At 35.6% G+C, this 25756-nt stretch overlaps 1 protein-coding gene across 12 annotated transcripts in view; it reads left to right on the forward strand.

The window, feature by feature from the left end:
* Positions 1 to 25756, forward strand: part of TTK (TTK protein kinase) — a 48103-nt gene that overhangs the window by 10037 nt on the left and 12310 nt on the right. For 3 of the 12 annotated variants that reach the window (XM_034648091.1, XM_034648090.1, XM_034648092.1), the window contains exons 3-14: positions 1821 to 2043; positions 2401 to 2507; positions 4689 to 4829; positions 5544 to 5649; positions 5810 to 5882; positions 5977 to 6068; positions 7697 to 7790; positions 8761 to 8881; positions 12800 to 12966; positions 16917 to 17053; positions 18422 to 18548; positions 22212 to 22304. In XM_034648091.1, the coding sequence (XP_034503982.1) occupies positions 1821 to 2043; positions 2401 to 2507; positions 4689 to 4829; positions 5544 to 5649; positions 5810 to 5882; positions 5977 to 6068; positions 7697 to 7790; positions 8761 to 8881; positions 12800 to 12966; positions 16917 to 17053; positions 18422 to 18548; positions 22212 to 22304 (1481 nt within the window). The remainder of the gene's footprint in view (positions 1 to 1820; positions 2044 to 2400; positions 2508 to 4688; positions 4830 to 5543; positions 5650 to 5809; positions 5883 to 5976; positions 6069 to 7696; positions 7791 to 8760; positions 8882 to 12799; positions 12967 to 16916; positions 17054 to 18421; positions 18549 to 22211; positions 22305 to 25756) is intronic. The other 9 variants (XM_034648095.1, XM_034648096.1, XM_034648093.1 and 6 more) reach the window with 8 other exon arrangements.

Consider the following 25756-nt stretch of genomic DNA (forward strand, 5'->3'; position numbering starts at 1 on the left):
AGTCCATAGTCTCTCATGTTTCATTCCCCCTTCTGATTACCCCCCTTTTCTTTATCCCTTTCTTCCCCTACCGATCCTCCTAGTTCTTATGTTCCATAGATGAGAGAAATCATATGATAATTGTCTTTCTCTGCTTGACTTATTTCACTTAGCATTATCTCCTCCAGTGCCGTCCATGTTGCAGCAAATGTTGAGAATTCGTTCTTTCTGATAGCTGAGTAATATTCCATTGTATATATGGACCACAGCTTCTTAATCCAGTCATCTGTTGAAGGGCATCTCGGCTCCTTCCATGATTTGGCTATTGTGGACAATGCAGCCTATGAACATTGGGGTGCATATGGCCCTTCTCTTTACTACGTCTGTATCTTTGGGGTAAACACCCAGTAGTGCAATAGAGCCTCTAGTTTTGACTGCATTTGGCTCATAGAATTTTTAATATCTGCCAGATTCGCTCTCATTTCCGCCCTTAGAGATTCTATATTCTCATTAACACTTTCATTAATACTTTTTCAAGTCTACGCATCATCTTGACCATATTACTCTGAACTCCATTTCAGAGAATTTGGTTGTATCCATATCCATCATTTCTGTAGCAGAGGCCACAGTCTGTCTCCTTTCTTTGCTGAAGGGTTTCTCCTCCTCATTCTGATGAGGAGAGGTTGCGGTGTTGCCCAGAGCCCAAATTATTGACCAGGACCCAGGCAGTGTGCACTTGTTTTATAGGGATCTTAGGGATGTGGGCTTCTTGATTTTTCAGCCTGCTTTCTGGGGGAGGGGCCTGCCGCGCCGATACTCAGGCAACCCTGTTTGGGTAGGGTCTCGTGTCTCCTGTGAGGGGGAATGGGGATGGGCACCCTGTGTGCCGGTGTTTCCAGGCTTTTGTTCTCTGGCGGCTCTCCCTGGCGGTTTGCTGTGCCTTTTCTGAGAGAGCAGCAGTGGCCGAATCTTAGCCTCTGTCACAGAACAGAGGGGATCGTGGACCGCTCTCCACTGATGATCTGGCCACTTTAACTCTGTTACTGTTGGTGCTGCTCAACCCTGCAGCATCCCGGGATGTGTGCTCCATACCCGGCGTCCCAGCCCTCACTTTCAAGGCCAGCGCTTCTCTGTCCTTTGTGTTTCTAACACCGCCAGCCTCCCCCGCGTGCTCCGGAGCTCCCGGTCTCAGTCTGGTTCCAGTTAGCGCACCGGCCTTCCGTGAGAAGTCTGGTGTCATGCGCTCCCTGCTCACGGTCACAGTCTGTTTTCTCGCGGGTGCCCTCCGCCAATCCGCCCGCTCTTCGGTGCAGGTGGCTTCCGTTTCCCGGCGCCCGAACGCGGGGGCTCCCTCCCCCTTCCGTTTATGTTCCGATATCTGTGTACGGTTTCACGGCTCCCCGCTTCGTACCTCAATACTCAGCGCTGGAGATGTTTATTTGTAGAGATCCAGATGTATCTTCCTGCGTCTCAGGCTGATTCCGTGGATGTTCAGGCTGGTCTGGTACCTATCCAACTCGACTCGGGACCAGCTGAAAAAGGGGTCCCCTACTCCTCCACCATCTTCCCAACTCCTACATATGGTCTTTTTAAAAGCTACTTATAAAACTTATCTCCAAAGTTTTTCTTTCCTTCAAAATATATAATTTTAGGAGCAAAATAAACTCTTATAAAGACATATATGCAGTAAATAAGTTGCTTTTATTTATGTGAATTGTTAAAGTTTTAAAGTGTTTTAAGGAGCTTATGTACATTTATACTGAGAATATAAATTATTAACTAATTTGAAGGGAAAGTTCAATTTGGCATTTGTTGTGGTATATTTTGTTTCTCTTATTCAGATAACTCGGGAACTGTTAACCAAATTATGATGATGGCAAACAACCCAGAGGACTGGTTGAATTTGTTGCTCAAACTAGAGAAAAACAGTGTTCCCCTAAATGATGCTCTTTTAAATAAATTGATTGGTCGTTACAGTCAAGCAATTGAAGCCCTTCCTCCAGATAAATATGGCCAAAATGAGAGTTTTGCTCAAATTCAAGTGAGATTTGCTGAATTAAAAGCGTAAGTATTCACTTTTTAACTACTTTTAACTAAGTACATTACATAGCATGTAACTACATTATAAAAAGAAACATGTCAGGATTAATTGTCAGAAAATTAATATTTTTTAACCAAATCCTTTTGGTTATAATTAACACGTGAGTATTGTAAACTCTGTTTACTATGTACATATTTCCACAAAAGTTACTTATTTTGGACTCTGCCTGAAAAGATTTTAAAAACTAACTTAATAGTATTTAATTTTACACACAGAAAAAAACAATATCCCATGTCCCTTGGGAAATTGAATAAGGAGTTAGCAGACTTAAGAAGCTTTGTCTTTTTTCTTAAAATTTGACTCTAAAATCTTTATTACAGTATTCAGGAGCCAGATGATGCCCGTGACTACTTTCAGATGGCCAGAGCAAACTGCAAGAAATTTGCTTTTGCTCATATATCTTTTGCACAGTTTGAACTATCACAAGGTAATTTGAAAATGTCAAGTCCAAATTTTAAGTAATAGATAACTTCCTGCTGTAATTCACATTGTAATGTTAAATCACCCAAACGATGTAGAAATTTGAGGCAAAGGGCATGGAAGTTGATCAGATGAGAATACGGGGGAAGAATGCCACAAAGTGTAAATGCAGAGAATATTTGTTATACTAGCTTTTCTACTGGTAGAGCATAATCCAGCGAAATAAGCATGAACATCATATTTGTGCTATTAATTAGATTCAGGAAATGTCTAAAGGAAGGTGGCTTTTTCACTGAATACTCGTGTGATAGAAGGATACTAGATACTTAAGTTAGCACTTAGATAAACTTTCCTTATGCTTTGGTTTCATAATACTGAAATATATATCAAAATATAATTGTAGCATTAATTGATAGTTCCCCTTTTTAATTAAAAAGAAAAGCAAACTGCTGTAGAAGCTTTTATTTCTTGTTCATTTGATTCTTGCATAGTCTGGGCTTTTTGGATAGAACTGTGGCAATCTCTTCCTCAGACGTTTTAGCCTACCCATTCTTTAGTCTTTTTCTCATTTTCTGGGGCTTTTGGATCCATGTCAGTCTGCCCTCTCGCCTCACATTTCTAATTTTCCCTCTGTTCCAACCCTGATCCCATTTACTACAAGTGATGCACCCATCAGTATTGGTTTGACTCAGCCAGAATCCCCATCGTGGTGCCCAAAGCAGCACTCAGTCGCTGGAGTGTATTTCCCAGGATTGAGGTTGGAAAAAAGCATTGTAAAAATCCAGGAAATGGTTTGAAAACCCTGAACTTTTACTTACTTATAATATTTCTGAGTCCTAATTATCTGAATCATCTCTAACACATCCTGTGACTTTCAGGTGACTTTAAAAAAATATCATTCCTTTTCTGCCTAGGAAAATTGATTACTCCTTGCTTATTAGAGTAAATTTGGCCAGGCCTTTAATACCCTTTCTCTCCACTTTACTTAAAACATTTGTTGAAGTGTTATGGCCTATCAATAGCAACTATAAATTTTATATCTTTAGAACATATAAATATTGAAAATCTCAAATTTTAGTATCTGTAAAAAAGAAATAAGCTTTATCACTCCAATGTAGTAGTGGCCTCACGGTCAAAATTGTGATTATTTTGAACAAGGTTATGAATAGGCTCTCAGGAAATATGCACATCTTAGAAATCCTATGTGTAGTTTGGTGTGTTTGTATATTTTTGTAACATTGGAGGACATTCCATAGTTTTTGTCAGACTCTCCAAGGGGTCTGTGACCTTATTAAGCTCCCTAATTACTAGTTGTTGTCTAAGCCTGCCTTTCTTCTTCTGCTCTAAAATGTTCAAATCCTGAAATGCCACTACTCTGAATAAATGTATACTTAGCCACTATCAGATATATTTATATTCTTAAAATTTGTAAGTTGTCAGAAACTAGGGGTCATCTCTTAATCATTTTTAAATCTGAAGTGCCAAGTGCGTAGCATAGCTGAGTCGCTGCCATAGGTGCTGATTACACATTCCATATGATCCATGGTATATACATTTGATATTTGTAAATCAAATTCTGGACAAAATATATTAAGTTTCAACTGAAATTTGGTGATTTATTTGTAGTCAGATAATTATAGTAGTCTAAATTACTTTGCATTTTTGGGATGGTATAGCTAAGTCTGGTAGCTAAAGACTAATCTTCGTTATTACTATATGAATCCTTTTGATAGAGGATTCCCTTTAGCAAAAGATGTCGACCTTAATTAAATGTTATCATGAATGATATTTGTTATACTGCATTGTAATAGTTTGGTGTTCTTGGGACTATAGTAACATCTAGGGCTTAATTTTCCCTTTTACTAAGTTCCTTAAGTTTCTGTTCTATTTGGTTTTTGCTGCCCCCACTTTATACTGCTTTGTTATATTTCATTTACCTTTGAAAATGGACAATGGTGATAAAGCTAATGCATAATTATGTTAATTACATATTACATAAGTAAACTATTTGACAGGAATTATTACCAAAAGAGAAATTGCTTTTATTTGCTTATGAAATAAGGTACATGAATCTTGGAATAAATATTTTTGCCTAAGCCTTTTAAATTTTTCCCTAGATCCTGGTGAATAAGTATCTGGGGAATGAAGATTGCTGCATTAAAATAACAATTATTTTTTACTTTGTTAGGTAATTTCAAAAAAAGTAAACAACTTCTTCATAAAGCTGTAGAATGTGGAGCAGTGCCACTGGAAATGCTGGAAATTGCCATTCGGAATTTAAACCTTCAAAAGAAGCAGCTGCTTTCAGAAGAGGAAAAGAAGAGTTTAGGTAAATGTATTAATGTGTGCTACTACTTTTCTGTTGTAGATTGTCTGCAAAAAAGAATACAGGATAGTATTTTATTTATTTATTTCTAAAGATTTTTTACTTATTTGAGAGAAAGCGCATGCACAAGTGGGGTTGGAGGGTGGGACCAGAGGAAGAGGGAGAAGCAGACTCCCCGGGGAGCAAGGAGCCTAATGCAGGGCTCCATCCCAGAACCCCAGGATCATGACCTCAGCTGAAGGCAGATGCTTCACCAACTGAGCCACCCAGGTGTCCCCAGGATAATATTTTAAAGAAAAATACCATCTTTATAGAATGATCAAAATCTAAGATTAAATTTTAGATGTAAAGGAGGTAGGACTCTTACAAATAACAAAATCTTTATTAACCCTTTTGGAATTGTTTTTCCCCTAATCAAAATCATTAGTAACACCTTAAAAACAATTCAATCTAATAAGCAAGAGAATGGCTTTATTTTTAGAAATAGGGAATGTGCCTTTATTCTGGCAAAACAGGCATGTTATTATGAATCAGTTGCAAAATATAGTTAGAGAATTATCTTCATAACATCTTCATGTCTGCATATCTTACTTGGGGACAAATGTTTACCATGAATGATCTTTTTAAATATTCTTATTTGTGAGATTACTTTTTTCGTGTGTTCCTTGTATCTTTATGAATTTAATTACAATTAAAAAATTTTTACAACATCTACAGTTTTGACGTCTCAAGAATCATTCCCCAGTTCACTTGGACATTTACAAAATAGGAACATCAGTTGTGATTCCAGAGGACAGACTACAAAAGCCAGGTTTTTGTACGGGTAAGGAAACGGAATCTACTTTTTAAATGTTCATTCTATATTTATGTTATTTATACATCTGCATAAGTATTTTAATGTTACAGTAATAACATTAGCAATTAACAGAAAAACTATGTTAGTATTATTCTTTTAAAAAATGGGGTATTTTCTTTCTGTATAGTGAGAACATGCCCCCTCAAGATTCGGAGATAGGTCATCGAAATCCCTTGAAACAAACAAACAAAGCTAAACGGGTAAATTATTTTTAATCTACCTTGATTAAAGTGATAGCAATGAGGTATATGTTTATTTCCTATTTGGTTACTTAATCTTTCAAAACATTTTTAGTCATGCCCATTTGGAAGAGTCCCAGTTAACCTTCTAAGTAGCCCGGACTATGGGAAGACAGATGGTTCAGTTGTACCAAGTTTTACAAAAAGGTATGTTTGAATGTTTATTTTTTAATTTGTTTTCAATTGATGACAGAATGGTCGCAAAGTCTTTTATTGCCTAATAGTAATTATGATTAAATTTTTATTTAGTATTAAAGGTTACCGGGTCTTTAAATGATATTAGGGACAAGGGAATGACTTTATTTTGCTCTTCACTCATTAAAAATTATAGGAATAGGGGTGCCTGGCTGGCTCCGTCGGTGGAGCATATGACTCTTGATCTTAGGGTTGTGAGTATGAGCCCTATATTGGGTGTAGAGATTACTTAAAAATAAAATCTTTGAAAAAAAATTAAAGGAATGATTAACAAATTAGGAAACACAGAAGAAAAAATATTAGGTCAACATTAAGCTTAAAAGTTTATGCAGATGTTCTTGCAGTAAAAACTCCTAATGTTTGGACATTTCTTGCTTATGGATAGCCTGTCTGGTAAGAATCTCTTCCTCAGGGGCGCCTGGGTGGCACAGCGGTTAAGCATCTGCTTCGGCTCAGGGCGTGATCCCGGCGTTATGGGATCGAGCCCCACATCAGGCTCTTCCGCTATGAGCCTGCTTCTTCCTCTCCCACTCCCCCTGCTTGTGTTCCCTCTCTCGTTGGCTGTCTCTATCTCTGTCGAATAAATAAATAAAATCTTTAAAAATAAAAAAAAAGAATCTCTTCCTCATGTGTATCAAAGTCTTCATAGGAGGGGCGGGAACAAATTCTTTGCTAGCTAGTTCAAGGAAAAGAGCCACTATGAGTGGGAAAGATGATAAATTCACTCATTTGCTTCAGAGCCCAGGGTATCAGGAGGTGCAGAAGGGCGGGTAGAGATGAAATATTGTTCATCACGTGCAGTGTGTTCTCCTTCCTTCACGTTGAGCGTTTATCCCCTTAAAGGAAGTGGGAATCTCTTAACCCAGCTTAGCTGAGGAAATTTTCTGGTCTGTTCTTAACTCTAATCATTGTTGATTTCTTATTTCTATTAGAGAAGGCTCCTTCGATTCCAGAGAATCATTTTGCAAATAAACTTCAGAAGTGCGACTGCTTGTTTTTAGTTGGCATCCTCTTTAATTAAAATCCTGTCATGCTTTAGGGCTTGACTAAAGATAGATGTTAAGAGAGCATTTTGGATGTCCAGAATCTTATGAGATGACTTTTGTCGTCTCCATTTCAAATACCTAGCTGAAGAATAAAGGAGACTTTCTCTCACTATAAAAAAATAAGACCAAAAACAAACCAGCCATTTTCTTGGTGCTTGTTATGTCAGACTATATGCTAGGCACTGGAGGCCTGTGGGAAGGCTTATACTCTAGTCCTTAAGCTATTTGCAGTCTGAAGTGTAGTTTCACCTACATACTGCTGTCCCATTCTCCTTTACCACAGCCATACTTAGCTATAACTGTTACTTAATACATAATGAAGAACTACTTACCTCTATCCCTTTTGTTATCGCCTGGCACCTAATTTAGTTATATTTGTCCTATAATCATGCTGTTTTTTAAAAAAATTTTTTTCAAGAGATATTTTCAATTAAGAAGGTACGTATTGTTAAAAAGTCAACTTTAAATGGAAAAAAATAACACACCGAAAAGATTAATTTCACATTAAGCATTAAAACTATTTTGTTTTGTGAGTAATAGACAGACCTCTGGATCAGAACTCCGAGATATGATTGTGCCTGGATCTAAATCAAGTGGAAATGATTCCAGTGAATTGAGAAACTTTAAGGTATTTTAATTTTTTTATCTTTACATGGAGCAAAGTTTCCTGATCCAGGATCCATGGAGTTTTTTTTCTGGGGAAGGGGTCCAACAGTGTTCCTGCAGCCCCAAGAGATAAAGGACTACTAATGGGAAGTGGTACAGAAGTCCTGAACTGTTCCTCCAAAACTGAGGTGATAGCAAAATGATTAATGATCTCCTAAAATACCTTTGAAGTAACAATTATTATGCATATGTTTAAGCAGATTAGTTGGCCTGGGTTTGGGAATACCTGGGGGAGCCATTCCCCCCAACTTTTGTTTCTTGGTGTGTTTAATCATATGATCTGACAAGGCATCTTAACAATGAGAGTAAATTGTGATGTATCTTTGTAAATTCAAAGATACAATTTTAGTCTCTAGTGCACTGATTTTTAAGGGTTATACTATTCTTACTGGACTCGAGTTCAACCACTGACCTCACAATGTGGGTCTTTTCAATTTGTATTTTTTGTGATTCCTCTCTTTCGTGGTCTATGCTTATTATTTTAACTAACCACAGCTATCTTAGAGAATAGAGCATTATTGTGTCAGAAGCTTAGTTTTTGGATTTAGAATAACTACTGTTTTAGACTTACACAAATCTTAATTTTCACTAACATTATTTTTGGGATAAAACATAATCATAGTAACAAAATAGGCATGTTTTATGTTGGATTCGAAATTTCAATCTCTCTTTTTAAGTGAATATATTTTAGCAGTTGATTATATACATTGAAAGCACATTGCCCAAATATATGGTTATGGCCATTCCCGATGCCCTAGTCAGTAATTCAAGAAATTAATCTTCTCAGAGTTTGTGAGTCTACATCTGATTATAGTAGATAATGTAGTTAGCAATCTTTTCACAGAGGTGAGACTTCAGTATTTTGAACACTACGACAAATTAGTGCTGTTGTTGTTTATGAGACTTTATTTTTTGTTATCTTATTCATGTAGTCTATTCAAAATATCCATTCCAAGGAACCTCTGATCTCAGATGAGAAGAGTTCTGAACTTATTACTGATTCAGTAACCCTGAAGAATAAAACTGAATCAAGTCTTCTAACAAAATTAGAAGGTAAGCAAAAGAAAATAAGCTTCCTTAATTAACACCACTTTAGGGACACCTGGGTGGCTCTTCGGTTAAGCGTCTGCTTTCAGCTCAGGTCATGATCCCAGGGTCCTGGGATCAAGTCCCACATTGGGCTCCTTGCTCAGCAGGGAGCCTGCTTCTCCCTCCCCCTGCTTGTGTGCTCTCTCTCCCCCTTCCTCTTGTTCTCTCCCAGACAAATAAATAAATAAATAAAATCTTTAAAAAAAAAGAACACCACTTTGTTGCTATTGAAATTTGACCAGCCATCTAAGAATTGTAATGAAAGACTGTATCTATATCCCTTTAATCTTGTATGCCAGTTGAATTATATAGAACATATGAAAAAGTACTGAATTCTGTAGCAAAGGAAGTTTATTTGCCTAAAAGGTGCATAAAAAGAAGAGTGGAGGGAAAGTACAATGGGACTGAGTTAGGTTTCTCAGTTGGCTTGACAAATACTTTCTGGGAAAAACACAGAAGCTATATCTAAAGGATAGTTCTCTCTTTTCTCTTTTATCAAACATTTGATTTCCCACGATATGAGTACTATGATAAATGTTCTAAGGGCATATAAATGAATGAGACAGAGATCCAAGAAGATTGCCATCCAGAATGGTGAGAAACTGATGAATATAATGCTGTGTGGAGTTTAGAGAGTGTTATGAGAACCACATAAATAAAATGCTATGAGAATTCAGGGGAGGGAGAAACCTGAAGAACTAATTGGTTTAGGATAAATAAAATGTTTTGTGGAGGAAAAGAAATGTGAAGAACTGTTTGGGTTTAAATAGGAAGAAATAGCAGTGATAGAGTGTTTTGGATGGAGGGAATAGCAAAAGCAAAAGAATAAAACATTTTAGGAACCAAAGACAGTCTAGTTACGTGAAAAACTGTAACAGGTCATATAGAAGTGGGAGATAGGACAAGATAGACTAAACACCAGGCTTAAAATTTTTTTTGTAGACATCAGAGTACCAAAAAAGATTTTTGAACAAGATCACAAATTGGATGATTCTTGTCTAAACAAAGGTTGACAGATTGACTGTATTTTTTTTCTTTGATTGGACTGAGGAGGAAAACTGGGATAAACTAGGCTTGCTGTGACTCTTTGGTTTCCAAACTGAGACTTTCCTGGTGTTAGCCCTGGAAGTTCCATAAATCAGATTAACCCCCAGACCCCAATAAACTGGGACTGTTAATTGCCCTAGAATAGTCTCTTTTGCCATTATTTTGACTCAGAATAGATTCCTAGTTCTAGTATTTGGAGGAAATTTTCATGGGATCTATTATAAACTGGTATTGAAAAATCATTTTTTACCAAATATGCTTGTTAATAGTACTAATCTGACAACTAATTTTATGTTATTCAATAAAAGCTTATTGATTACCTACCTATGCAATGCCAGTAATATTTTATTATATAGTAAAACTTGTAGTTGCAAAAGAGTGAAATAGCATTTCATTCATACACATTTCTTATGAGTATATTCAAAGAGTGGGGTTGTAAGATCACAGGATGTGCATATGTTCACCTGTGGCAGATAGTGCCAAACAGTTTTCTAGAATGGTTGTACCTTTGACCAGCAGGTATTTTGTTCTTGTTCCATATTAGTCCCAATTGTTTTTTTATTTTAGACATTTGGATGCTGCTAAGTGATAGCTCATTGTGGTTTTAATTTCTACTTCTCTGATGGCTTACGATGTTGAACATCTTTTTCTATGTTTATTGGCCATTTGGATATCCTCTTGTGAAGTTCTTATTTGCGTCTCTTGCCAATTTTCCTATTGGGGTATTCTTTCTTTTTCTCACCGATTCCTAGGAGATATTTATATCATCTAGATACATATCCTTTGTTAGATAGATGTGTTACAAGTAACTTCTCCCATTATGTAGTGAAGACTTTTTAGGAAAAATTCTTAAATATCGTGCATTTTAATTTATCAGTCTTTTCCTATGTGGTGTTTCCTGTCTTTAAACGAATCTGTTCCTACTCTAAGATCATAATGATATTTCCATATATTTTAGATGATTTATCATTTTGCCTTTCACATTTCATTTTATATTTTACCTGAACTTAATATTTGTGTATATGTAAGATGAACCATCAAGATTTTGTTGTTTTTTTTTCCCCATGTGGATATCCAATCGATCCAGCATCATTTACTGAAAAGACCCTTTTCCCTCAGAGAATTATAAATTAGGTGATCCTGTGTGTGATGTCTGGTTTTGGATTCTTCTCTGTTTCATAGTTCTTTTTATCTATCTTTGTGCCAGTGTTACCTTAATTACGGCAATAAGTATATCTGTCATTGTAAAATCTTCCAACTTCATTCATCTTCACGGCTCTATCAGCTATTTACGTCTTTTGGACTTCTGTGTGAATGTTAGAATCTATCACATGCCATTTTGTAAAAAAATGGTATTTGACTAAGATCCTAACAGGACAGGTTGACATCTTAATAGATAAGTTTTCTCATCCACTAACCTGGCATATACCTTCATTCATTTAAAGAGTCTTTAAAATGTTATCAAGAATCATTTTCTGTGTAGAGATTTTTCTTGTCTTTTTCTAGAATTATTACTAGATATCTGATTTTTTTTGATGCTGTGATGATGAGTAGGATCTTTAAAAATTTTTTTATCCTCTACTTCATTGTTGCTGGTATCTAAAAATATACCTTGTTTTAGTTACTGATCTTAGATATAGTGATGTTTGCAAAATTTACAGAATAATTCTAATATTTTTTCTATGGATTCTTTCATGCTGTTTGAAAATATTTTAACATTTTTTTCCTTCTAATTCTTTTAACCTTTTTTGTTGTTGTTGTTGTATTGCACTTAACACCATAATGATGAATAGAAAGGATGATAGGTGGAGATCTTACCTCATTCCTTATTTTAGAAGGAAGCTTTCACTATTTTACCCTTGTATGATAAATGCTGTAGATTTTTATGGCTACTCTTTATCAAATATCAAAACAGTGAATTTTGCTTTATACTTAGATTATCATTAGTTTTTTGTAACTGAGTGTTGAATTTTATCAATTGCTTTTTCTGCATTTGAGTTGATCATATATTTTTCTTCTCAGTTTTGTTATGGCAAATTAAATTGATTTTAAGTGTTAAGCAAACTTTACGTTTAGGAATAAACATAACTTGGTCATAATTCATTATCCCTTTTGTATATCTGTTGCAAGTATTTGTTTAGGATTTTTGCATTTATTATCATGGTAGGAATGAATATTGATAATCATAGAATAGTAAATATATTGTTGAGGCTCTTTTGTTTGGAGACCATTAAGAAAATAAGATACCGGGCTAGTTAAAGGTAAAATTTTGTTAAAAAACTAGAAGTCTAGGGGCGCCTGGGTGGCTCAGTCGTTAAGCGTCTGCCTTCCGCTCAGGGCGTGATCCCGGGGTCCTGGGATCAAACCCCACATTAGGCTCCTCGGCTGGGAGCCTGCTTCTTCCTCTCCCACTCCCCCTGCCTGTGTTCCCGCTCTCGCTGGCTGTCTCTCTCTCTGTCAAATAAATAAAATCTTTAAACAAAAAAACAAAACAAACTGGAGGTCTATGAAAAGTAGTGGATTAGCTTTTCTTTATTAGTAAGACCTTATGATGTGTTTTTAAATTTTTACTTATTTATTTGGTGTTTTCTGGTGAAGACCAGAAGTATTTAAATTCAGAAAGGTTTCTGATAAAGCTCTAGGTAACAACTTAGGAAGACGGCTATGTGGCATCTTAATAAAATTGATTTGCTAAAGGCAAATTGTTAGCAGCTGGCTTAATGTTTTTAGTTTCTTTGTTTTTATGAGCAAAGTGCTAAAACAGTTTGTAACATGTTCTGTAGTTCAGATTTAATCGTGTTATTATTAAAAATTCTTTCCTTTTATTGATAATAGCCACAAATGCAATTTCAGAAACTAAGGAACATCAAGAACCAAAGGTTCCAGAGAGTAACCAGAAACAGTGGCAGTTTGTGAGAAAGCCAGAATGTGTAAACCAGAATCCTGCTGCATCTTCAAATCAGTGGCAGATTCCAGAGATATCCCGAAAAGCTGATACAGAGGTAGCTTTCTTTTCCTCTCAAGTGTAGCATTGCCATTGTTTGTAATGTGGATGATCATGTTAAATGTTTTCTTCCCTTATTAAATCCTTATGTACCATAGTTAGTGGAATAGTTTACTTAAAGGATTTTTTTTTTATTCACTGAACAATGATCATTAATAGTCACGGATTCAGTAAAAGTGTATGTCAAGCTGAAGTCTTTTTTATTTTTTTAGTGGCGTTGCTAGATTTCTGGTAAACTGGTGCAAGGAATCAGCAAACTATAGCCTGTGGGTCAACTCTAGCTCCCAGCCTGTCTGTAAAAAACGTTTTATTGGAGCACAACCATGCCCATTCACTACTGTGTATGGCTGCTTTTGAACTGTAAAAGCAGAGTCGAGTAGTTGCAACAGAAGCCATCTGGCTTGAAAAGCCTCAAATGTTTACTTTCTTGCTCTTTACAGGACACAATATGCCGATTTCTGAACTGCAGTGTTGTACCAAAGCATTTGGCAATTTTCTATTGTCATCCCCATAGATAAAATAGGAAAATATAGACTAGACAATGTATATGAATTAAAACAAGTTGAATGATCATTCCCAATAGCCAAAGGTCATTTTAGAAGGAATGATCCGGTAGGCTACTAGAGAGCCATACCTATATATAGCCCATAGCTATACTTTCCTCACTATTTCTTTTCAGTTGTATTCTAACTCAGTGGTCTTGGGCTCCTCCTTATACTCTTGATTACCAAGGCCCCTAAAGAGCTTTTATTTATGTAGGTTATATTTATCTATATTTACTATGTTAGAAAATAGAACTGAAACATTTTAAAAATATTTATTAACTTATTAAAAATAACAATAAATCTATCACATGTGACTATAGATCTACTTTTAAGAAAAATAAGAATTTTTGTGTTTTCTTTCATAGAGGTATAATTGACATACAACATTTGTTTCCGGTATACAGCCTAATGATTGAATATTTGTATTACAAAGTGATCACCACAAGTTCAATTAATATCTGTAGCCATACAGCTACATAATTTTTTTTTCTTGTGAGAACTTACAAGATTTACTCTCCTAGCAATTTTCAAGTATGCGTATAGTATTAATAACTACAGTCACCATGCTACCTATGCATTACATCTTCATAACTTGTTTATTTTGTAGCTGGAAATACCGTTGTATCTTTTGACCCCCACCTCTGGCAACCATTACTTTGCTCTCCATATCTATGAGGTTGTTTTTTTGTTTGTTTGTTTGTTTCAGATTTCACATATAAATGTTATGCTGCAGTGTTTGTCTATCTCTTTCTGGCTTATTTCACTTAACGTGGTGCCATCAATGTCCATCAATGTCACAGATGGCAAGATTTCATTCTCTTTTATGGCTAGTAATATTCCACTGTGTGTGTGTGTGTGTGACAGAGAGAGAGAGAGAGAGAGAGATGTTTTCTTTATCCATTTATCCAACAAATAGACACTTAGGTTGTTCCCATATCATGGCTATAGTAAATAATGCTGCAGTGAACATAGGGATGCATTTTTCTTTTCGAGTTAGTGTTCTCATTTTCTTTTTTTCATGTTCTCATTTTCTTTGAATAAATACGTAGAAGTGAAACTGCTAGATCATATGATAATTCTATTTTTAATTTTTTCAGGCACCTCTCTATACTGTTTTCCATAGTGGCTGCACTGATTTACATTCCTACCAATAGTGCACAAGAATTCTCTTTTCTCCATATCCTTGCCAACACTCATTATTCTTGTCTTTTTGATAGCAGTCATTCTAACAGGTGTGAGGTGGTTCTGACTTGTATTTTCCTGAGGATTAGCGGTGTTGAACATCTTTTTATGTACCAATGGACATCTATATATGTCTTTGGAAGAATAGGTCTGTTTACATCTTTTGCCCATTTTTTAATTGGATTGTTTGCTTTTTTTGCCATTGAGTTATAGGGGTTCATTAAATATCTTGGATATTAACTCCTTATCAGGTATATGATTTGCATATATGTTCTCCCATTCAGAGGGTTGCCTTTCATTTTGTTAATGATTTCCTTTGCGGTGCAGAAGCTTTTTAGTTCGATAGAGTCCCACTTACTTATTTTTGCTTTTTTTGCCCTTGCTTTTGGTGTCAGATCCCAAAAAAATCCATGCCAAGACCAACATCAGGGAGATTACTGCCTGTATTTTCTTCTGGAAATTTTATGGTTTCAGGTCTTACATTTAAGTGTTCAATCCATTTTGAGTAAATTTTTGTATATGGTGCAAGAAAGTGGTTGTATCATTCTTTTGCTTGTTGCTGTCCAGTTTTCCTAATACCATTTACTGAAGAGACTTTATCTTATTTTCTTAAGGATCTAAGTAATGAAGTAAATAATGTTAGATGGGAAAAATCCTGACAGTTTAAATCATGGATCATATGAAGCAACACCTTTTCTTTCTTTCTTTTTGAAACTTCGAAGTCAATAGCATGGTAAAAGGACTCAAACCTTTTATTTGTCATTAGGGAAATGTAAATCAAAACCACAATGAGTTACCACTTCATACCCACTAAAATGGCTATAATTAAAAAGAAACAACACATGTTGGTGAGGAAGTGGGTAAATTAGAAACGTCAAACACTACTGGTGAGAATGTAAAATGGTGCAATGACTTGGAAAATGGTATGGCAGTTTCTCAAAAGGCTAAACATAGAATTGCCATATGATCTAATAATTCAACTTCTAAGTATATACTCAAGAAAACTGAAAATCTATATCCACACAAAAACTTGTACATGAATATTCATAGCAGAATTATTCATAATTGCCCAAAGTGGAAATAACCCTGAATATCCATTGACTGGGAGTGTATAAACAAAATGTGATATACTCTAAATTTATTATTTCATTTTATTATTCAACAATGAAAAATAATGAAGTACTAATAATTGCTACAACATTGATGAACTTCAAAAACATGCTAAGTGAACTAAACTCTATCACATAAGGCCACATATTGAGTGATCCCGTTTATAAGAAATGTCCAGAATAGGCAAATCCATAGAGGTAGAAAGTAGATTAGAAGTTGCCAGAGATGGAGGGTGACCACTAATGAATACAGAATTTCTTAGGATGATGAAAATGTTCTGTAATTAAACAGTGCTGATGATTGTGTACTCTTGTGAACATAATTAAAAACCACTGAAGAGCACGCTTAGGAAAAGAAGGAAAAGAAACTAGGTGATTTCCTGAGATCTCTGCTTCTCCAACAAGCCCTCTCAAATAGACAATAATATCTCACTTGATAGTTGTCTCACATCTCACTTGATAGCTAGAAACTCCCCATAGCTATGTCCAAACCATTTCTTCTGCAAAGCACTGACTTTGTGAAGCTTCTGCTTTCTGGATATACCATCCTGTTCCTTGCTCATTGCTATCATTTCTGAACATCCTAGTCACTCCCCATCATTCCTTGAAGATAATTAGCCTCTGAATCACTTCCATCTACTTCAAATTCATAACTCCTTCCTCTCTCTTGACCATTTCTTTAATTTCACCTCAACTACCCATTCCCATATACTGTGGTTTTATTTATTAAAGAAAGACTAGTTTTCAGAAGTACAGATTAAAGAAGACTAGTTTTATTGATTAAAGAAAGACTAGTTTTCAGAAGTATAAAAATTCAATAATGGTTACAGTAGCCGTGATGGCAGAGGGTATTAGATACTATTTTGTTAAACAATACTGTGTGCCTTCCCACCACTTGTAATCCCTTTGAGGAAAATATAATAGGCTTTGGAATTTAGAGTAAGAGAGCTATACTAAAATTTTATTGGAAGTCTGGAATACATATGTTTTACTTATTTTAACATCCTTGTGTATTTCATATTTTTATTTTTTCTTTTAGAAGTTACAATGTTTGTAAAACGATTGAATAGGTGACTAAAAACTCTGATTTTTTTTTTTTTATTTTGGTTTAGCAGAAACAAACCACTTTTGAGCAACCTGCCTTTTCAGTTTCAAGGCAGTCACCACCAATATCAGCACCTAAGTGGATTGATCCAAAATCTATTTGTAAAACACCCAGTAGCAGTGCCATGGATGATTACATGAGCTGGTAATTACTTTTGGTGTTTAGTTTGGCACAATAGAAATAACGGGCTTCAGGGTCAAATAGATCTATAGTTGAATCCTGCTCTGTTACTTTCAAGAGTTTCCAAACTTCTGTTATTTTTCTGGGCATCAGTTTTTTCATCTGTAAAAGAGGAGGAGAAGGTGACTACAATACATTTTTAAGGATTGTTCTGAAAGTCTCTTATATTAGAATCTGTACCTCCAATCTGTAAATACTCTAAATACATAAAACTTCATGACAATCATGCATTGCCACATGGATATCTTTCTGTAATTGAGAGAGATATTTTAAAGGTTAGCATTCTTAGACTGGATAAAGTGTAGGTACGTTTTATAGCAAAGGAGGTGTTAATTGGAATGTGATAGTTTCTGAGAGGTTGGTTGTATAGGTCACGTAGTTTGGGAGTGTTCAAAAGTGAAAGACTTGAGCAGATGGGAGTGAGGGATGAGTGAAGAAATTGGATGGTCAGGTTGATTGACGGGAAACAAGGATATTGCAAAAGCAAATTAATGATATTTCAAAGAAAGGAAGTAAAGGAATGTGGCACATCATATTATTCAACTAAGGGCTATATTTTTATATTTTTAATGTCTTAGAGAATAACTTAAGTCCATGATGCCTTTTGCTTTTCATTTTCATAATGTACTCTTTGATCTTAACTAGAACTGGCCTTATAAGAGGTTTTATAACCTGGTCTCTTACCAATGTAATACAGTTTTGCTATATATTACCTCATTTTATTATACATTGGAATATTTTAAAGAATGTTGCTAACTAGAATCGTGATGTAGTTATTTTTTGTGAAGTTAGGTTATTTATTGTCTATAAATATTTGTAGAATTCCTTTGTGCCAAGCCCCATTCTAGGTGTTGGGGATGTGATAGTGAATAAGACAAACAAAGCACAGATGTGAACTCAACAGCTTAAAGTTCAAAAGCCAAACTCCTCTGGCGTAATTGGCTTTCAGATATTTCTAGCAGGCTGCTGTAGAACATAATTGTTAAAAAGCACTCATAAGCTCTATGACCAGCCATAGGCTAATGTTTGCTTCGGCTAAATTCTTGTAAAATAACCCCAACTCCATATTTTAAATGCCATTTTATTAATTTTACTAGTAAGAATTTCTTGTCTAGGGGTAAAAAATTATTTAGAGAAAGAATTGCCCCCAAATGAAATTTCTGGTGATGGTGTATCTAGAATAATTAATTTAGCTATATTATGAAAACTGACTTGGATTCTGTTTGATGTAATACATTTAAGTTTATATGCATCTTTTAAAATCACACAAAAACTGAATCAATCTTATTTTTACAATTTTAATGTTTTAAACTAAAACCATATCTTTTCTAGTTTTAGAACTCCAGTTGTAAAGAATGACTTTCCACCTCCTTGTCAGTTGTCAACACCTTATAGCCAACTTGCCTATTTCCAGCAGCAACAGCAGCAAATACCTGTTACTCCACTTCAAACTTTACAGGTTTGATGAACTTTATTTATGATGGTATATGATTAAGGTATGATCAAATCCAAAGATTTTATTTTCACAGCAGCTAGTTGTTAGGAATGGCCTTAAGAACTTGTCCATTCTTAGTTCTATGAGAACTCTTTTCTAATATCCTTCTACGGGTGTCTTGTGATTTTGAGAGGTTAATTATGAAAGAAGCGAATGAAGTTTTTTTTCATTAACTAGGTCAAAAGATCCAGTTTGAATAGCTAGACAAAATTTCTCTTGTAATTTAGGTTACTTTTATTCCATTTCACTAAGTCTGCTATCACTGGGCAGCCTCATTTCATTGGCTGATTAATTTATAGGTAAGTTTTCAAGAATATCAGAATAGCAATATGAGATGCTACTAAAATATAAAGTAATTATAAAAATAAGAGAAAATTTTTTGCTGGTGAAGTGACTGTACTGCCATCTAGAGAAAAAACACTCTCCTGGTATGAGTACTAAAATTAGTTTCTAATAACTATCTGAGAGGCAGCTTAATACTGGTAGAAAGCATGAACTCTGAAGGGAGACTTTCTGGTCATGAATTTTGGCCTTGCTACTTACCAGCTGTGACCTTTTTTAAGTTACTTAAATTTTCTGTGACCATTTCATCACCTGTAAAATGGGAATAACAAAGCTACCTACCCTATAGGATAATTGTGAAAATCGAATTAATTCATATGTATATGTAATATACATATGTACAAAGGGCCTGCTACTTAGTAAATAATAAAAGTTAGTAGCAATTGTTATTTAAATAAACAGCCAAAAAGAGCAACAACCAAAAAACCACACAGGTAATTAGCTATTTCATATTATGAGATAGCAAATTTAGCTGACAGAAAGTAGAACAATGGTTACCAGTGTCTAGAGAGAGGCAGGAATGTGGTGTTACTGTTTAATGGGTGTAGAGTTTCAATATGAGATGATGGATAATGTTTGCACAACAGCGTGGATGTATTTAATGCCACTGAGTTGTATACTTAAAAATGGTTAAAATGCAAAATTTTTGTTATGTATATTTTACAATTTTAAGAACAAAAAAAGGGGTGCTTGGGTGGCTCAGTCGGTTAAAATGTCCAACTCTTGCTTTCGGCTCAGGTCATGATCTCAGGTTCCTGAGATCAAGCCCCGCTGGGCTCCACGCTCAGCAGGGAGTCTGCTTCTCTCCCTTTTTCTCTCCCTCTTCCTCTCCCTCTTCTCTTCCCCTTGCTCGCTTTCTCTAAAATAAGTAAATCTTAAACAAAGCTGACAATAGATTATTCTATGGAAAGAGGAATAGGTTTTTTTTTTTTTAAAGGTTTTATTTATTCATTCATGAGAGACAGAGAGAGGCAGAGAGAGAAGAAGGCTCCCTGCAGAGCGGGGACCCTGATGCAGGACTTGATCCCTGGACCCTGGGATCGTGTCCTGAGCCGAAGGTGGATGCTTAATCAACTGAGCCACCCAAGTGCCCCAAGAGGAATAGTTTTCTGAGGATTGAAGCAGAATAATAAATTACAAAGGAGAGAAGGATGATCAGGTTTGCCTATATACATTGATTCAAAACCCATTTATTGCCTGTTACTTATGTCAGACCCTGTTTGAGGTGATATCTACAAGTTAAGTCATGACCAAGTGAAGTTGCCAGGAGCCTTCTAGAAAAGGTCAGCATCAGGAGGAAACTGAAAAGGGGCTAGAGTGTGGCTAGAGCTCAGGCAGGGGCGAGGTGATCCTCAGGGTTCTGCTGGGCCCTTTATTTTTATTTATTTCTATATGTATGTATGTAAGTGAGTAAGCTCCTCACCCAGTGTGGAACCCAACCTGGGGCTCAAACTCACAACCCTGAGATCAAGAGTCTGATGCTTAACGTACTGAGCCACCCAGGTAACCCTCTGCTGGGCCCTTTAAATATTACCCTGAGAGGGATAGGAAGCTGTGCAATGGTTGGTAGCAGGGAAGTGAAGTGATCTTATTTGCATTTTGAAAAAATTACTCTGGCCACAGTGAGGAGGATGGTCTAAGGTGGATGTGGAATGTCCTATGTAGGAAACTGAGCTTCACATTGGTATTAAATAAGTCAGAATTACTTATTAATTCTTAATTAATTAATTCTTAATTAATTCTTAATTAACTGTCAGCAGTTAGGGGGAAGAGACATTGAAGTTTCTTCCCTCTCAGAAATTTTCAGTTTAAGTATGAGAGGATCCTCCAAAAGGATGAGGGGCAGGAGCAGGTAGTGAAAAACCTTGATGAAATTATAATTTAATGAAAAATAACAGGTACATATTTCAAAGCCTAATACTTTTTTATAGAAAACATATTTCAGGGACACCTGGGTGGCTCAGTCAGTTAAGCGTCCGCTTTCGCCTAGGTCATGATCCCAGGGTCCTGGGATTGAATCCCACATTGGGCTCCTTGCTCAGCGAGGAGCCTGCTTCTCCTTCTGCCTGCAGCTCCCCCTGCTTGTGCTCTTTCTCTCTCTGACAAGTAAGTAAATAAAATCTTAAAAAAAAAAAAAAAAAGAAAAAAGGAAAAGAAGACATACTTCATGACTCAACAGTATTTTTCAACCCTAGAGGTTAAAGAAATTAGCATCTTTATCTTTTATGTAGAAGGAGATTACAAGAGAGAGTTCTACCGTTTGGGATCTAAAGCGGGACTTGGTTAAATTGAAGTTTATTCAGACCTTGTTTCAACTTATTCAGCTAATAAGGTGCTCTTCGTGTCTTCAGCTTCCTTGTCAGTTTGGAATGACTCCTTTCACTGCACTCCATCCACAGAGAGCTCTAGCGTAAGGGAAGGGAAGAAGGGGCGCGTTGCAATAGGACATCAGCTGGAAGTTTACTGAGGCAGATGCTGAAATTCAAATTAACAAGTTGAAGATCACCCAGCAAAAAAAGGGGCATTGCTGAAATTTGCATTTGTCTGATTGACTCTGGAGCTCTAAGCACCTTAACACACTGCTTTCTTTATGATGTAATGCTAAATGGGGAGAAAGAATATAGATACAATTGTTTATATGTGTAAGTAAAGAGGTTTATATAAGAAAAAAGAATAAATAATGTGAAAAGTAATACCTTGTGAGTGTGTATATTGGAAGAGATCTTAAATCTTCTGTTTATGTTTCTAAAAAGTACAGGTGAACTAATGTAACATTGTGTATCAACTATACTTAAATTTAAAACATTTTTTTAAAAAAGAAGTAGGGGCACTTGGGTGGCACAGTAGGTTAAGCGTCTAACTCTTGGTTTCAGCTCAGGTCATGATCCCAGGGTCCTGGGATCGAGCCCCACGTCGTTCGGCTCCCTGCTCACTGGGGAGCTTGCTTCTCCCTCTCCGTTTGCAGCTCCCCCTGCTTCTGCATATGCACGCTTTCTTTTTCTCTCTGTCAAATAAATAAATAAAATCTTTTAAAATAAATAAATAAATAAATTTAAAAAGTAAAGGCAAGTTAGAGAGGGATACCTTGGAAGTTTACATATTAATAGATTTATTTCTTTGACTAAAATAGAGTAAACTTCCTCTTTAAAATATTGTGACTGATATCTAATTACTTGAAATTTAAGAGAATTTCAAAATTGGAACCATTTCACTGTACTAAATGTAAGGTAATTTCTCGGGCGTATTCTTCTCATCTTTGAATCTTTATATTTTTTAATTATTTAGATTTCAGCATCCTCCTCAACAAATGAATGCATTTCGGTTAAAGGAAGAATGTATTCTATATTGAAGCAGATAGGAAGTGGAGGCTCAAGTAAGGTAAGTATCTTAAATATTTTAGAGAGAAAAATATTTTAAACTTCCTTTCTTTGTCTTTTTACCTTTGGGGGCTCTTTTTCTTAACACCTACGGGCACTTATTGCTTTTGAGCCAAAAAAAAATCCTTCTCATCCCCTGCTCTTCCATTCCCTCTCTCCAACAAATGACGTATCTCTTTAGGCCTCTCTCTTAATTTCAATTCTCTGTTCTTCCATCTGGTGTCCTGTGCTTCCAAATTTTTTCTCTAAATGACATTAGTATTGATTTCGGGATGGCAAATGAAGCTATGTATTATCACGAAACAATCTTATGTAAATAATATTTTGGGATGATTCAGCAAGATATTTGACTAATATTTTGAGTATTTTGAGTTTTTCTTTTCAAAAATAGATTTTAGTAATGTGAATTTCTAGAATTGGAATAGATCATTTCCTAAATTTATCTGAGTTCTAAATTTATAGAGTTCTACTTCTCTGGATGGAAGGCAGCTGAAAAGAATTGCCTACACTTAGCATCTTCACTCTCATTCTGTTCTCTTAAATCCACTTAAATCAGATTTTTCATCACTCACCAAAACAGTTGTAATCAGGATCACCAATGAACTCCATATTTTTGCCAAATCTAATTCTTAGCTTTAATTGTGGATTACTGAGCATTTGGGACAGTTGATTGTTATTTCCTTGTTGAAACTTTTTTTTGCCTCTTCTTGGCCTCTCTGTTTTCCTCTTCTCCAACTGGCCATTCCTTTCCAGTCTTCTTCATGTCCCTGATCTTAATGGCACAATGCCCCAGGGCTCAATCCTTGACCTCTTCTCTTTCTAAACTCACTTCACTCCTTTGGTGTTGTCCAGTCTTGTGGTTTTAAATACCATATACATGCTGACAGTTCCCAAACATATGTCTAGTTCAGACCTCTCCCTTGAATCCCAGACTTGTATATCCAGTCTGACTGCTCTGTAGCTCTTCTTGGGTGTCTACTAGGTATTTAAAACTTAGTATGTCCCAAACATAACTCTGGCACCAGAGTCTTTCCCAGTTCAGTAAATGGCCACTTTGTTCTTCCACTAGCTAGGCCAAAAACTCTGGAATCATTGACTTCACTTTCTCTCACACATACTTCCAGCCAATCAGCAAATCTTGTTGATTCTACTTCAAAGTATATCCAGCATCTGACTATTTCTAACCACCTCTACTGTTATCACTTTGGTCAAAGCAACTGCCTGGTTTATTGTAATACCGTTCTAACTAGTCTCATTGATTCAATCCTTGCTCTCCTGGTGTATTTTCACATAGGAATCGGTTTTTTCCTCCAGATAGCCTCACATCTTTGCTCAAATGTCTTCTCAATCAGCCCTTCCTTGACCACACTCTTTAATACCATAACTCCCACCTTCCAACTGCTGGTGAGCTCCATTTCCTTCTTTATTTTTTCTCTATAGCTCATCTTCTAATGTGCTCTGTAATTTCCTTATTTGGTTTGTTGTTTGTGTCTTCCTCCACTTGAATGTGAGTTCCATCAAGGTAGGGATGTTTGTCTGATTTGCTCAACAATGTTTGCTCTATAATCTGGACTAGTACCTAGAACGTAACAGAGTGAAGTAATTTGTTGGATGACTGTCCCTAGTGAGCTGTTTTGCTGTTATAAATTGTTAAGGATGGTCTATGAAGCAAAACCTGTTGGGTTTAAGTTTTACTGTATTTTCTAACAATAACTAGATTTGTTTAAGACTATCTTATTAACTTACTACAATGTACATTACAATGTGTAGCAGTTGTTCAATAATATTAGTTCTTTTTTATATACATTTTCTTCTTTCCATTGTCTCAAATTTCAGGCATGAGAACAGAGGGACAATACAATTGATTTTTATCAATATATTGGAATTACCTGATTTAGTTGCTTTAATAGAAATTCTTTCATTAATATTTATTATTTATTTTTTTAGCTATATTTGAATAGTGTCAAGGTGTGATATTTAGTGGCATGTTTTCAGAGGACATAAAATAATCTTGCTGATGTTTTAAACATTTTTACCTTGGAGCATAATGAAGATGCTAGCTTAAGTCGAGAGCCAGGTGATGAAGCCCTGACTGCCCCACATTTTTTTTTTTAGTATGATTATACTATCATTATTTAATTTAATTATTATGGTGGGGTTGACAAAATCAACATACCTCTGAGAAACAGCGTAACATGCTTTATGAAACTAACCGTTTATGTTCTGTCTATTCTAGAGTTTAGACAGTGACCAACTTATCCTGGATTAAGAGCATTTAGAAAGGTCATGGGGGCTAATAGGAATGGTTATGACACTGGCCTTTATAGTTCTTTCATTAACTTTCCATGAAACTAAAAATTATAACTGATACTATCTATTATATAGATCTATAAAGATCTATATAAGATTATATAGATCTATAAAGATTATAAAGATCTATAAAGATTATAAAGATCTATTATATAGATCTTATTATATAGTATATAACTTTCCATGAAACTAAAAATTATAACTGATACTATCTCTGTGAAATGGAAGTAAGGGCTACCTAATCAGTTATTGCAGGAGCTTTGCCAGAGCAAGGGCAATAGAGGAGTGAAAGCACATGCATGCAGAAAGTTGATTTAAAAGTTTTCATTTCCTCCAAAACTTTGAGATCTTATTATATAGTAGATCTATTATATAGATCTTATTATATATTATATCCTGGAAATCCTTTTTTCTGATATACCAGACAACTTTAATAGGTTCTAAAATGTCCACTTTATTCTGTCCTAATTGTCCTTAAAGATAGTAAGTAGCTAGCTTTGCTGCCTCCAAACACATCATCTCGGTCATCCTTCCAACCCTGCGTGGTAGGTACTACTAACAACATTTTAATTGTATTAGAGTAGTAGAAACTCTGAATTCTGAGGTTCGTAGGGCTGTTTACCTCATACAAAGTGGCTTTATATGTTTTTTAAATTCCCTTTATCTCTTCCCTTGCTATTTTCTGCTATCTCTTGCCCTGTCACTGTTTTAATGCCTGTCCCTGTCTAATTTGCTAGTGAGCAAGTAAAACCAGTAATACTTTGTTAGAGTTTTGTATTTAAAATTTAAAGTAAGCTTATTAGTGCAGTTGCAATGCATGAATCTCATATACACTTCCGTTCTTTTCTTATTCCTTGCCCCAACCTGCTGGGTAGTCAAGGTTAAATGACTTTTGAGTTAATGATATTTTACTTCAGTGTGTCCAAAGGGATAAATGAATGTAATTTTTCATGCTTACCCTGGCATTTGTATTTGTATTCATGCATTTCTGAAGCCTCATCCCTATTGCATGTTTGCTGAAAGTTGGACACATTAACAGTATATTCTGTTTTTCAAAATGTATTATCTGCCCCATCAATATTGCTTAGAGGTTGGCTGTCATTATAGCCAGAGCAGTTTGACCTGGACCTCAGAGATCCGGAC

This window comes from Ailuropoda melanoleuca, chromosome 19 (genome assembly GCF_002007445.2).
Source record: "Ailuropoda melanoleuca isolate Jingjing chromosome 19, ASM200744v2, whole genome shotgun sequence".
NCBI classification, from domain to species: domain Eukaryota; kingdom Metazoa; phylum Chordata; class Mammalia; order Carnivora; family Ursidae; genus Ailuropoda; species Ailuropoda melanoleuca.